Source organism: Verticillium alfalfae, genomic scaffold (genome assembly GCF_000150825.1).
Source record: "Verticillium alfalfae VaMs.102 supercont1.5 genomic scaffold, whole genome shotgun sequence".
NCBI lineage: Eukaryota > Fungi > Ascomycota > Sordariomycetes > Glomerellales > Plectosphaerellaceae > Verticillium > Verticillium alfalfae.
The window spans coordinates 2171602-2185839 of NW_003315034.1; the positions used below are offsets into that span (position 1 = coordinate 2171602).

At 58.6% G+C, this 14238-nt stretch overlaps 4 protein-coding genes across 4 annotated transcripts in view; 1 reads left to right on the top strand and 3 right to left on the bottom strand.

The window, feature by feature from the left end:
- Positions 1 to 184: 184 nt before the first annotated feature.
- VDBG_04993 (lovastatin nonaketide synthase) lies at positions 185 to 8664 on the top strand (the record flags this gene model as incomplete). The annotated part of the gene is made up of 4 exons (XM_003005341.1): positions 185 to 6125; positions 6220 to 6256; positions 6312 to 6561; positions 6616 to 8664. The coding sequence occupies 4 exons, from the start codon at positions 185 to 187 to the stop codon at positions 8662 to 8664; spliced, it is 8277 nt and encodes a 2758-aa protein (XP_003005387.1).
- Positions 8665 to 8955: 291 nt separating this feature from the next.
- VDBG_04994 (conserved hypothetical protein) lies at positions 8956 to 11257 on the bottom strand (the record flags this gene model as incomplete). Its single annotated transcript, XM_003005342.1, has 3 exons — positions 8956 to 10545; positions 10651 to 10766; positions 11254 to 11257. The coding sequence occupies 3 exons, from the start codon at positions 11255 to 11257 to the stop codon at positions 8956 to 8958; spliced, it is 1710 nt and encodes a 569-aa protein (XP_003005388.1).
- Positions 11258 to 11590: 333 nt separating this feature from the next.
- Positions 11591 to 12550, bottom strand: VDBG_04995 (predicted protein; the record flags this gene model as incomplete). Its single annotated transcript, XM_003005343.1, has 3 exons — positions 11591 to 11600; positions 11749 to 12125; positions 12419 to 12550. The coding sequence occupies 3 exons, from the start codon at positions 12548 to 12550 to the stop codon at positions 11591 to 11593; spliced, it is 519 nt and encodes a 172-aa protein (XP_003005389.1).
- A 1438-nt stretch (positions 12551 to 13988) lies between these two features.
- The window catches only part of VDBG_04996 (Amt4), a gene marked incomplete at both ends in the record, with an annotated part of 1211 nt that continues 961 nt past the window's right edge, over positions 13989 to 14238 (bottom strand). The window contains one exon of the mRNA XM_003005344.1: positions 13989 to 14150. Within this exon, the coding sequence (XP_003005390.1) occupies positions 13989 to 14150 (162 nt within the window). The remainder of the gene's footprint in view (positions 14151 to 14238) is intronic.

The window sequence follows — 14238 nt, forward strand, 5'->3', positions numbered from 1 at the left end:
TATAAGCAAAGTCCGACATGACGAGAGAGGCCTTAAGCGAGCCCAATCCTTTCCAGTGCCGACACTGGAAAGGACGTCAGGTCTTCAATTCAACTCGACAGAGGCCGCGGCGCTGCTATCGGACAACCCCCTCGGTGCCTGCAGCCCGTTAGCCCTGGACTCGGTGCTCCGGCTTCCAACACTCATGCTCCTCGGTGCCCCGCTGCCACCGAGCCAGTACCGATTGAGATCGATCCAAGACATCGAGGTCAGCACGAGACGCCTCGAATGTTCAGACTTGGACGGACATGAAGTCCCGTCCATTGTCACGAGCAGTGCTCCTATCAACGGAATAGCACTCGCTAGCGCCAAGATTCTGGCCAAGGATGGCGAGACGTTGATGGACCTCCGCAACGCAGAGTACGTGGCAGTGGCCCCTTTACAGGCAGACCCTGCCCTCGAATCTTTATTCTTTCAGCGCAAGATTCTTCCCGACATAACGTACGCAGGCAACTCTGACTTGGACTATGACTCTGGCACAGGCCAAGAAGGCCACGCTTTCTTGAGTCTGACCAGATTCTTCGAGCTTCTCACGCACAAGTGGCCCATGGCTGATCTCGCGATTGATGTTGGCAATGACGACGGACTTGACTCCGCGGCGTACCACATCGTATCGGGCCTTCGGAAACTGAGCTGGTCAACCAACAGGTCACGGTTCAGATCTCTCACCATCGTCAACCAGAGCATTGACGCCTCAGAAAGCGGAACAAGTATTACCAACAAATGGCCAATTGATAATCGTCTCAGCATCACCCCCTCACTCGATTCGGATCCTGACGCCCAGTTCCATGCCGTTTTTACCCTGTCAGACCGATACGAATCCGCCTCGAGTCGCGTGCACCCATCTGGCTTCATATGCTTACTCAAGAAAACCAAGAGTGAAGAAGATAACCGGCCTGATAGCCATGACGGTGCGACACAGTTCACATGGCCATCCAATCTTGAGCCCGTATATTCCGCCCAGAGCAAAGAAGGCTGGGATTGGATCATTGGAAGACGCCGAATTCAGAAGAGCCTGACTGGTTCCGAGACCGATGCTGCTGGAAAAAGCGAATCTAACAGCTCTAGGATGGGGGTTCGGGTCTTTGCGCCAGCCGAGTCACTGCCTCGCAGCTTCAGGCTTGCAGATTCACATTTCGAAGTTCAGGATGTTTCCGCGTTGCAAGACGAGTCGTTGTTCTCCGAACCGTTCGACGCCATCATCCTCGACACTGGTGATAGCTCGATTCTACTGCGAGACGCCGCAGGCCCAGATGAGTCTCTCACGTGGACGCAGAGTCTCGTGGGGCACGTACAAACACTGGTTTGGGTGTCTTCGGCGTCCACAGCGCAGCCATTCAACGGTGTGGATGGCGCTTTCATCCGAACTCTCGCCACGGAGAACCCCCGTTTCCGAGGCGTGAGTATCGCCGTAAGCAAGAGCGTTGGGGATAGTGAGCTGGAAAATTTGTGCAGTCAGATTTATGAGCGCACCAGGGATGGAGACGCCGAAGTTGAGCTATACATACAAGACGGCATCGTCCAATGTCTCCGCTACCACCCGGATGACGAGCTCTCGGCGTCGGTCGACCTGGTCCCGGCAACTCGAAACAGCGCGGCTCATGGCTTCGAGTACAAAATCAATGGCGTCGGTAACGGCCGTGTCGAGATGATCACCACTGTTCCATCCTTACCCAATACAGCACGGGTCTGTGGCTCTGAAACCCTTGTCAGCGTGTTGGTAGAGGTTTCCCTCGTTGGTGGCGAGGACGTTGCCAAGATTCATGGCACTAGTGGCCCGCTCGCTCGCGAGGGACTGGCAGCTTTCTTCATCGGTAGGACGCTGGAAACAAGTGATCCAGATAGACCATATGGCAACCGCGTCTTCGGCTGGTGCTCTGGTGCCCACGCTTCTACGGTATACGTCCACACCAGCCAGATAATTCACCTCGAAGACCATGTAACTGCTGATGATGCTCAGCATGGTAAGAGTAACCTTGGCCTCGTGCGCGCCCTTGGCAGACTGGCGTCACAAGCTACAGCTGCGTGCCTCGTCGCCTTCGAGGGAAGGGTTCGCCAAAACGACAGGATAAGGGCGAACGAACTGTCGGCCGCCATCAGGATCGCCGTGACCAGTGTCGCTGCCAGGAACTCTGCAATGATTGTAGACAGCGACTCGGAAAACGGCCATCGGCAAGAGGAGTCAACTCACGACCTTGAAATATCATATGACGGGAGCAGCGGTTTTCTAGTCAACGGCCGCCATGTGCGTCTTGCATCTGTACTGGAAAGATATGCCCTGACCACGGTCCTGGCCGCCAGTGCCCCCCTGGACGCCAAGTCTCTGCCCGAGACTGAGGTCTTTGGCATTCAAGACTTCTCTGAAGCATTCGATTATGCAGCGAAGAATCCCCTCTCTACCACCATACTTCGACACGCTGGTGGGCTCGGATCCCTCAACACTGCCTGGATCACACCGAGAACGACTGCCACCACCGACGAAAAGCAGGAAGAAGAGCAGCTCTTCCGAGGCGACGGCGCGTACATTGTCCTCGGTGGCTTGGGCGGTCTCGGTCGACATCTTTTACCCTGGATGGTCAAGAATGGCGCCAAGCACGTCGTGGCCCTGGGTCGCAAATCACCGCTCTCAACTGACGGTGCGCTCGAACTCACAGATCGCATAGCCGGCCTCGGCGGCAGACTAAGCATCCTTCAGGCCGATGGCAGTCAACCAGACGAGGTCGAGGCCGCGCTCGCTCAGGTTCGCACTGAATCGCCAATCAGGGGTATCATAAACATGGCTATGGTGCTTGCTGATCGGCCCTTTGCGACCATGTCCGCGGAGGAGTGGCACCGTTCGATCCAGGCCAAAGTGCACATCTCGTGGAACCTCCACGGTGCCACGCTTCAAGATGATCTCGACATATTTGTCCTCTTCTCCTCGGTCGTGTCCATGACAGGCAACCGCATGCAGGCTAACTATGCCGTGGGCAACGCGTTCCAGAACCGTCTCGCCGCCCACCGCCGGTCCCTGGGGCTGACCGGCGTCTCCCTGGCCCTGCCCCCGATGCACGGCGTCGGCATTCTTGCCGGTAACGATGGCCTCCTGGAGTATTTCGACCAGGCGGGCCTTGCTCCGGCCGGGCCTGACGAGTTGACCTTGCTCATGAAGGCCGCCGTGTACGAATCGCGCCGGGCGTCTGGCGCATCCTTCATCGGCGCGGGCCTGCAAATGTTCAACAAGATCGATGGCATCATCCAAGCCAAACCGACCCAAACGCAAATGTTCTGGGTTGAGCAGCCCGAATTCAGCTTTTTGATGGACCACCAGCGATCCTCGGGCAGCTCCGCCAGCACGCGAGGCGACGAGCCGCTCCGTGAGAGAGTAAACAAGTCATTGGACCACGATAAGGAGGAGGGCGAGGTGACAAAAGGACTCATCATGAAGAGCTTCCTTCAAAGCCTTGCAAATCTTCTCGGCTACACCGTTGTGGCGTTTGATCCTCGATCCCCCATCGCCGCCTACGGCCTGGACTCCCTCAACGCCGTCGCATGTCGGTACTGGTTCTTCAAAGAGCTGGCCGTCGACGTGCCCGTCTTTGACATACTCGGTTGCAGGTCTATCCTGGAGCTGGTAGCGAGAGTATTTTCGAAACTCAGGGCTCAAGTTCTTGATGCCTCGGCGCCAGAGTCTTCGTCATCTGCCTTTCCGCTGGTCAAGCTTCCCGACCCTCGACGGCTCGATCCTGAAGCGTCGCGGCCGCTGTCATACTCACAGCAGCGCCTCTGGTTCCTACACAACTTCCTCTCGGACAAGACGGCGTACAACCTCCTCCTTGTCTGCCACATCGACGGCACTGTCAGGTCTGATCTTCTCTGCAAGACCTGGGAGGTGCTGCTTCATCGACACGAGGTTCTCAGGACTCGCTTCATTGACACGCCAAAGGGTCAGCAGCAAGTCGCCGTTGACGCGTCGGATACTGGCTTCCAGTTCACGACAGTGGAGGTGGATTCCGCTGCTGATGACGCGGCATTTGATGCCAAGGTGAGGGAACTTGAGATGGCTGCCCAGTCATACAACTTTGATATATCTCAGGGTGAACTAGTCCGTTGTTGGCTCCTCGTGTCACCTTCGTCCTCAGCAACACGCCGTTCCCGGCTTTTCCTTGCGTCTCACCACCTGGCATGGGACAGGACATCAACAGCCGTCGTCTTTGACGAGATCAGCACAATCTATAAATCACTACTGCGAGGCGAGGCGCCACAGCAAAACCTCGAGCCTCCCGCGTTCCAGTTTGCTGACTATGCATCATGGCAGCGCCAGTGTATCGACCAAGACACGTTCCGCGAGCCGCTGGTCGGGTACTGGCAGACGCAGCTCGAGGGAGCTCCAGACGCTGTATCTCTACTACCACTGGCGCACGCAGACCAGAGGCCGCCAGTGAAGCAGCTCGAGACGGGCACAGCAACCCTTCGTCTTTCGAAAGAAGTCGGTGCCGCCATCAAGACGTTCTGCGCCGCCCACGCCATGACCCCCTTCATGTTTATGACGGCGGCCGTCGCCGCCCTCTTCCACCGGCTGACCGGCGACGAGGACGTTATCATTGGTGTAGCAGACGGCGATCGCGGCCATTCGGCTTTCGACCGCCTCATCGGCTTCGCCGTCAACATGCTGCCCATCCGCTCCCGCATGGCGCCCGATATGCGCTTCCTCGACCACCTCGACAGCTTCCGCGAGGCGTGCCTCGGCGCCTACGCCCACCGAGAACTCCCCTTTGACTACCTCGTCCACAAGCTCGCCGTCCCACGCAGCACGGCTCACGGACCCATTTTCCAGATCACCGTCAACTATGTCGTGCACGGCTCCTTTGCAACAGCCGACTTTGACGACTTCAAGTTTGTCGAGTATGACCACTTCAACGCACGCTCGCAGTCCGATGTGGGCCTCGACATCGAAGAGGCCATGGATGGCGCGCTGAACTGCGTCTTCGAGTTCGACACGGCGCTGTACTCGAAGTCAGCAATCGAGGAGCTGGCCCGCATGTACGAGAACCTCATGGTGCACGCCATGGAGGCCGGCGGTGAGACGGCCCTGCGCGACGTTAGGCTCGCCTCGCGCGAGGATGACGAGGCCGTGGCCGCTATCCTTCGACCCCGGTGGGATGCAGACTTGATCCAGCTGTGTGAGCAGACATTGTTCCCGCAGCTCTTTGACGAATCGGTGAAACGCTATGCGCACAAGATTGCCGTCATCGACGAGACGACCAGCTTGACCTACCTCGAACTCGACCAGCGCGTCAATGCAATCGCACATATACTGATCACTTCAGGAGCTGAACCTGGCGAAGCAGTCGGCGTCTACATCGAGTCGGGCGTCGACCTGGCCGTCGCCATCTACGGCATCTGGAGAGCAGGGTGCGCCTTCGTAGCCATTCACGACGTGCCCGAAGAGCGCCTGCGTTCCATGATAGAGGACGTCGATATGCAAAGAGCCCTCGTTGACGCGACAGGTCGCGAAGGGAGCCGGGTGCACGAGCTGATCGCCGCTGGCCTCGAGTCCCGCCATGTTCACAGGATCGACCAGATCCAGACCATCGGGCAGTTCAGCGCGCCGCCTCAAATCGCGCGACCCGTCAGAGGCGACGATCCTTTGTGCTGCATCTTCACGAGCGGCAGCACTGGTCGACCGAAGGGCTTGTTCCTGAGCCACTTGCAGTTGCGCATGTGGTACCGCGGCTACTACGAGACAACGGTTGGTATTACTGCCGACGCCACGCTCTTGCTGGCCTCGGTGCCGACGTTTGACATGTCTCTGGTGTCGCTCTTCTCGGCACCGGCGTGTGGGGGTACTCTCGTCGTTGCATCGCGAGAGGCGCGCTACTCGCCCTCGAGCATGATGAACCTCATCCTCGCCAACGGCGTCACGAGCATGACCGTGACTCCGTCCCAGCTCGGTGCTTTGCTAGCCGGCGTCGGCAGAAGCAGCAGAGATCCGAGTTCCTGGCCCCTGCGAAGCTTAGTCCTCGGCGGCGAGGTGGTCCCCGCCAAGGTCGTCCGCGATTTCTTCGCCCTTGGGCTGCCGTTTGCTCGGCTCTGGAACGGTTATGGTGAGTTGGCTCTTGTTCACCACATGAGCCTGATGCCCCTGCTGTTCAACCAACTTGCGCCGAGGTGGACTTGCTGACTCGTTCGTTCGTACAGGACCCTCGGAGACTGCCCTTTCTGTGTCCCTCAAAGAGTAAGCTCAACCAAGTTTTCCAGTTCTGTTTCGCATGCATTGACCAATTTCATAGAATCACCAAACCGGAGACAGCATCTCGTCTCGCGCCGCCGCACTTCCCAGCGACTCTCCGCGTCGTCGACGACCGGGGAAGGCCGGCGCCGTTTGGGGTCCCTGGCGAGCTCTACATCGGCGGCCCTGGGGTGTGCGAAGAGTACGTCAGGCGCCCAGAGATGACGGCGGCGGCGTTCATCCCCGACGCCAACGATGCTGCCGACAACAACATCCCGCGTAGATTGTATCGGACGGGAGATCTGTTCATCGTGCACAGAGACGGAACCTTGTCCGTCAAGGGCAGGATAGGCGGCGATCGGTAGGTCAAGATCCGCGGCATGCGCACGGAGCTCGGCGAGATCGAGACGGCCATTTGGGCCGCCCTCGAAGACATCCTACCGGCCCTCACGACTGACGATGTTGACCCTGTAGTCATTACCGCCGTCGCTGTGGTGTACCGGCCACGCGAACAGCTCATTGCTGCCTACCTCGTGGCGGCGGGTAACACAGTCGATGACATGACCAACGAAGATCAACAGCCGAAGGCCCGCCAGGAACTGGCACGAGCGCTGAGATTCTCCCTGCGCGCCGTGCTGCCGGTGCACATGAATCCCGGTGCATATGAGTTCCTCGAGGAGATGCCGTCCAGCTCGGCGGGCAAGACGGATTACAAGAGCATCCTTGCGCTCCCGCCGCCAGTGGCTGAAGTCGCGGCTCACAACTCCTCGAACGACCAGAGCTGGTCTGAACTCTCCGGAATTCAGCAAGTCCTGGCCGAGATTTGGAGAGAGGCTCTCGTATCGGGTGTCACAAGCGTGCCCGTGTCGCCTCTCGACGATTTCTTCGCTGTCGGCGGCCACTCGCTGGCCCTCGTCAACGTTCAGAACCTCATTGAGGACAAGTGGAACGTCTCGGTGGCTCTCGCCGACCTGTTTGCCTGGCCCTCACTTCAGGGCATGGAAAGGCTGGTCCTCGATGCCCTGGCATCGCTGGCCACGTCTTCGTCCGATTCTTCCCCTGCAGACACCACCGCCGCTGGCAGCGACACGGACGTTTCGGCTCCCGAGAGCGATGCCGGCGAGGAAGCAGTCGACTGGAAGGCCGCAGCCATCCTTCCCTTTGGCATTGATAAGACGGTCCGCTACGCGCCGCTTCATCCTCCTACGGCTGTCATTCTCACCGGCGCCTCCAGCATGTTCGGCATTCATCTGCTGCATCATCTGCTCTCGACAACATCTTTGCATACCATCTTCTGCATCGCCGAGCCCGCCGACAGCCACAGTGCCGCTGTCGTCGGCCTATCTGCCGCTCTGAAGCGATACAACCTAGCCGACGGTCTAGGCGAGGACATGCTTTCCCGTGTCCGCGCCTTCCCAGGCAGCCTCTCGCACCCAACCTTGGGCCTTTCCGAGGGCGAGATTCACTTGCTTGACAGGCAAGCCCACGCCATCTTCCACCTCGCCTCCGACGTCTCACTCCTCGGCAACTTTGATAAGGTGCGCGCCGGCAACCTGGGCCCGGTGCACTTCCTCATCGGACTCGCCCAGGGCCTGCTTCCCGACGCCGACCATGGGGTGCCGAACGTCAAGGCGCTGCACTACCTCTCGACCTGGGGTGTGCCGCATCTCCAGGCATGGCATGACACTGACCTGTCCAGCGGCGGCGGCGACGGTGACGGCGACGGTGACGGCACACAGTCAACCATTCGCCGCTCAGAGGAGGCCATGACGCACATGGTGCCCGGCAAGTCAGGTCGCCTCGCGTACCTCAAGTGCCGCTGGGCGGCCGAACTGCTCCTCGAAAGCGCTGCCGTCAAGGGTCTGCCCGTGTCCATCTTCCGACCCAGCATGACCGCGCCTGCCAACGCCGCCCTGCCTCGCGACGACATCAACAGGCGCATCATCGAGGCCTCGCTGCAGACGGGCAAGGTGCCCCGCTTCGGCGGAGGCATGGGATGGCTCACTGCCGACTTTCTGGCAGCCGCCGTGGCACACCTGGCGTTCCGACAAGAGGGCGGCGTCGCAGCTGAGGCTGGGGCTACGAACAGAAGCAAGATTTGGCACTTCGTGCCCGAGGAGGGCAGCTTCCACGCCTACGCGAATCTTGACCGGGTGCTGGAGACTGCACATGGCGGCGGAGAGCTGCGGGTGGTGGAGCCCCGAGAGTGGTTCGCGACCTTGCGCGCGAGCCGTAATCCCGAAATGATCCTGCAAGCGGCGGTACTCGACGAGTGGTACGCAGCCGGCTGGGTTCCGTTCGAGCTGGACGCCAGGCGGACGCTGGATCTGCTTGCTGAGGAGGCGCATCTCAGGCCAAGAACGGTCGACCGCAGGCTCATCCTGGATAATGTTGTGGGTCACGAGGGCTTCTAGCTCGTGATGTGGTGAGTTGTTCGTGTAAAAAGATAAACATGATAGTGAAAGAGTGCCATGAGACAATGCATGGTCAAGATGACGCGACAATCCGAGCGAGTCAGATGAAGACCGGCGGTCATACATACGTGTAGCAATGGTGGCGCGATTGATCGCGGAGGCTTTCGTCCTGGGTCTAGCTGGGAGATGATCGGAAAAAGGGGGGGGGGGGGAGGGAGCGGCAAAATAGATGCATTAAGGCGCTCGGACGCCTGAAGGAAAGAAATATCTACTATCATATGTCCCCGTCAATCACGGTGCGCCTCCTTTCGTGCCGTCGTCGCCATCTACTGCCGACCGCCATTTTGCGCAGCTCTCGAGGAGCTCTTTGCTACCGGCGGCCTTGATCTCCCTCGCATTCTCCGGGCCTTGCTTGAGATGGTACAGCACGCCAGATCGGAATTTGGCGCCGACACCGCTGAACGACTCACTCAGTCGATCGAACATGAGGAGCAGTACCTGCAGATCTGCCACAAAGCCAGAAGACGTGCGCACGACACGGCCACCGCCGCTATTGAGGGGTGCCGAAGAAAGCAGGTGCTCGATCACGAGGATCCGGGCGCATGTGAAGGTGGGCGCCGCGATCATTGGATTCATGAGGAGGTCGGTGGACACACGGCTGGCCTCCCTGATGAGCATGGCCGTCTTTCGGGCGACGGCTACGCAAAGCTCCCAGTTGGATGTCGCAGATCGACTGGAGCCGTCCTCGCCGTTAACCATATCTTCGTCATGTGAACCTTGTTCAAGCCGCCTCGTCGGCGGTCTGTGGAACAGGAAGACCGTGTTGACATTCATCATGACGTTCAACCACACGACGTAGGTAAAGTCAGAATGGGCGGCGTTGGCGAGGTCGGTGGCAGACCGCGGCAGCATAAGGCGCATCTGTGACAGGTCTTCCTGGAGTGACCCGAGCATGGACTCGTGGCGTTGGGCATCATCTTCGTCGTCATCATCCGATTCAGGCCAGTACATGTGCTCGACAATGCGGCCGAGGAGTACGTACGATATGATGAGATAGTGGAACACATTGGGGCCTGTCTGCTGGGCGCCCACCAGCGACAAGAGCTTTCGAAAATTGGGCGTGAACAGCACGCCTGATTGGGATGGCACGGCTTCGCTGTTCTGAACCGTGTCCTCACCCATGGGTAGGTTCACCCGCAGCTGTCTTTCGTCGATCGAGTGCGCCATGCCAATCGGGAAACACATGCCCCTGTCGAGCATGAATAAAGTCCACATGGTTCTGCGGCGCTCCTCAAGCTCCCTCCAATCGACGAACAACAGGGTCGATGCCGCGGCACTCGACGTTGAATCCATCTGGTTGAAGCCGAGTGCTACACACTGCCGCCACGCCTTGCCGAGGACCAGCCAAGCCGTCGAATGATCGCCGACGACCAGAGCGTGAAGGACGATACAGGCAGCAGCCTGCAGGGTTTGGAGGGGCTCGTCGGGGATGTGCGATGTCTGGCCATATAGATGTTTGGCCACGTCATACCAGCCCGTCTGTTGGGCCTGGATGTCAGCAGCCGTGTGGTTGGCAGCAACGAGGGCAAACAATGCATAAGGAAGGGGGCGTCTTCGCGCGGACGCCGCTGTGGCAGCTGTCGACAATGCCGCCGAGAGGCGTTCCTTGGAAAAAATGGGCAAGTGTATGTAGAACCGCTGGAAGAATATGCTGCAGAGCTCTTCCGACTGTCGTCTGTCGGGCAGATTTGTAGTGGCGGTTACGGCTGGGGAATGCGATGTCTCGGACTCGGGGTGCCCGGGCTCGCTGCTCGGCGCGGCGTCTGGCGGTAGGTCGGCAAGCGGGTGACAAAAATAACAGGACTCCATTAATCCCGCACCCTACCTACCTACCTACCAACCCGTTAATCGGCCTTCCATTCTAATTACATCTCGCATCCTCTGAGGCATAGAGTCAATCCAGCAATTAACGCGTTCTGGATTTACTCGGAGTTCTTCCCAGGCCTCTATAGCTAAGGCTTTAAGCTGCTCTATATCCCATACAGCATAGCGTTGGATATTCTGCTTTGGAATTCTCCAGGCATTCTCTATAGGCGAGAGGTCTGGAGACCCTGGGGTATTAAAGAAATAGCGTAATCCATGAGCTTCTTTCCAAGACCTACAGATATTGGAACTCCCAGGGCCGTGGCCAGAATCTCCATCTTCCTCTAGAATAAAGGACTGGCCCTCCTCTAGCCAGGGCTTAACCTGGCCTTCAAGCACTTGGTCACGATAGACCTGCTGGCTCATCTTCCCATTGGTATTGCCTGGGACCTCGTAGAATACGAGTTCTGACACGAAGTTATACCCAATTGCTGCCCAGGCATGGAGTTTCTTCTTGTGCTTCTCCTGGGGCTGTAGGCGTTCCTGGATACAATCAGGGCAATAGCGCTCGCCTGGTTTTCGGATAATCCAGGCCTTCTTCTCGTAGCCAAGGCTGAAATGGACTTCGTCGCTCCAACGGATATCTCTCCAGCTCTCTGGAGTAGGGCGTAAGGCGAGGGCTTTCTCTGCAGCTTGGAGTCGTCGTTGGGCAATTGCTGAAGACACCCATTGCTTGTCGCAGGCAATACACTTCCTATACCCGAGGGTCCCGAGAGACCTCTGGATAGTTCTCGGGGAGCAGTTTACGAAGACTCCAGCCTCGTAAGCTATAGTCTCCCATCTTAGGGCGCGAGCCTCAAAGCCAGCCTCCCAGATAAAGGCTTCTATCTTCTGTAGGTCTCCTTGTGTAAGGAGACGGGGGCGGCCGCGAGTCTCCTGTTGCTTATCGAGATGGCGTCGGTCGCGTTGCTCGCGCAGGATCTGCCACCCTCGGCTCTTAGAGACGCCAACGTGGTCAAAAAGACGTTGTTTAATATAGGGGATTTTTTGAGAATCCAGGAAATCAGCTACGCCTATAATCTTAGATTTTTTAGGGGTATTATGGTGCTGATGCATAGTGAAAATGGTGTTGTAGTAGGTAGGTAGGTAGGGTGCGGGATTAATGGAGTCCTGTTATTTTTGTCACCCGCTTGGTCGGGTGTCTGTGGGGAATGGACGGACGACTGCTGAGAGGTCTTGGCACGGTCCCGGTCGTCAAAGACGGAGCCCGTGACGGAGGAGCTCATCGACGAGCCAACGGACGAACCAACGGACGGAAGCTCATGCGGCAGGGAGGCGGGTAGCCAGCTGGCAGGGTGTGCTGGTGGTTGTGGGAATGGAAAGGCGGTGCCGTGCGACGCGGCGGCGTAGGGTGTCGATGTGGCAGTCGCATGGCCCGGGCCGCCGCCGAACAACATGGCGTTCAGGTCCAAGGCATCGCCGGGAGGGGACGCGGACGTTTCTTGAGGCGAAAAAGAATAGTACAAGGGCGACTGTTCACTGTCGGGTGTGGGGGTCGCGACCAGGCCGGAGATGGTCTGGATGAGGCCGGGATTCATCTGTTGCAAGGTCGACGGCGAGAGTTGCGGGTAGGGGTAGTATGGCATCGAGCTCGGCATCGGGTACGGCTGGAACTGGAGCTGCTGACCATTCGAGTGCCTGGGGACGTGGCTGAGGTTGTGACCGTTCGCCAGCACGGCAGACGATGCGTGCGAGTGCCGCGCTGGTGGATAGGAGCACAACTCTTGGCGCAAGGTACAGGTGGAGCATGATGGTCTCTGTCCCTGCAGAGATCAACAGAAGGCGCCGGGTCAGCAGTAGAACAGCTACAGGCCATCATGGATCGACCTACGTTGCATCGCTTCTTGCGCGCACGGCACGCGACGCAGACGGCCTTGCCCTTGCTACCGATGCCGGTCCCGGGGCCGGTGCCAGGGCCGGTGCCAGGGCCGGTGGTGGGGCTGGGGCTTGATGCTCCCAACATGATGGAGAAGCCGGCGGTAGTGCGGTCTCCGTTTTCTTTAGACCCACGGCTTAGCGCTCGCTGCGAACGCCGACGCCAGCGGCCGCGGGGTCAAGCAGCTTGATGTTGGCGTTGGCGGGGCTCTGTGTCGTGAATGTGGAGATTGGAGTGATGTGGAGATGGAAGTGCAAGTGAACGTTGAACGTTGATGATGGACCGTACAGGGCGTAGGCAAAGCTTGGCGGCGTGATTGCAGTGAATGAAAAGAAGAGGCAGATGGAGGACGGCCGAAGGTGGTCGAATGGAGCGAATGGAGTGGAGTGCAGACGAGCGGACAGTTTATGTTCGTCGGAGGGAAGGCGGACCATTAATTCAAGTTGAGGGGTCCCTTCCCTTCCTCTCTGCCTGGTCCAGCTGCTTACCTATGATTCAGACTGGACCCCACTACCGAATGAACTGGCTGCCGCTGCCTCACCGAACCAAGGGAATACGGGCCTGGACGCTGAACGAGGCTTACTGTATGCGGATTCAAACAGTCCCCAAGGTGCTTCCTACTTCTTCCCACCTACTTCACTACCTGTCTTGGGTCCTCACAGCGACGAACCTACCTACCTAGGTGCCTAAGGCAAGGTACCTTGGTAGGTACCTAGGTGGTAGATAGGGAGGGAGGGAAGCAGAGGAAAGAGAAAGGGGCCAGCCGACCGAGGCAGGGTCTAGCCAGGGTTCAGCCAAGCTCCTGCAGGCTGACGAGGGTCCCGTCCGTCGAGCTCTTGCCGAAGCAAACGTTCACCTGCCCCTTGGGGGAGAGGTTCCCACGGCAAGTGCAGAGCCCCCTCCTGTCTGCCTGATCTTTTGGGGTCGAGGTGAGGGAAGCACTTGGCAGGTACCCCTGCTTTGCCTGTGGTAGATTGATGGCTCTGGCCACACCCCAGCACCAGCACCCCAGCACGCTATAAGTCTGGTAGGTACCGTATTCAGGGAGGTATGCATTTCCATAACAACAGGGCAACCGATCCCTCAACATCTACACAGCGCCCACACAACGCGACAACGACGCATGACTAGCAGCAATTCATTCAGGGTGCAGGGGTCGCACGACACCCTCTTCGCCAATTAACCCTAACGGCTATGCTCCGCATCCAGTCAAGCCTTCTTCGTCATTGCGTCGACGCTTCTGCACGTCGCAACAAATGAGCTCTTCCCAAGACCCCCTGCATAGATCTGTCGCGTCCTAGAATCGATGCTAGACGAAGCCAAACACGGCAGGGGAGCCCGGAAAGAATGCGAGAGAGAGTGAGCGTGTGTGTCTGTGTGTCTATGTGTCAGAGAGACACGGAGAGCAAAGAAGGGCGACTGCTCTGACAGACAGCCTCGAGACCACACGCAGAACAGCATCTATGCACGGCGTGCCTAGTCATAATCACATCCCTTCTGTACAACAGCATTCTTCCCCTTCGACTCACTCGACCTCGCCTTCGAATTCGGTCTCGGTATGCGACAGCCCCCACGCAACCATGTCAGCCCCTGGTGGGCGCTCCGGAATCCTTCGCATCTGCCGCTGAACATGTGCCGCCGTCCGACCGCCACAAGGCCCCTGCAACTCGTCGCTTTGCCGGTTAAGCTAACCCTGCCCAGTAGTACTGGCTTATGGCTTGACAGGAGCCCTGCAGCTCGGCCGAGAGGCCACCAACGTGTTCACTGGAAAAGAG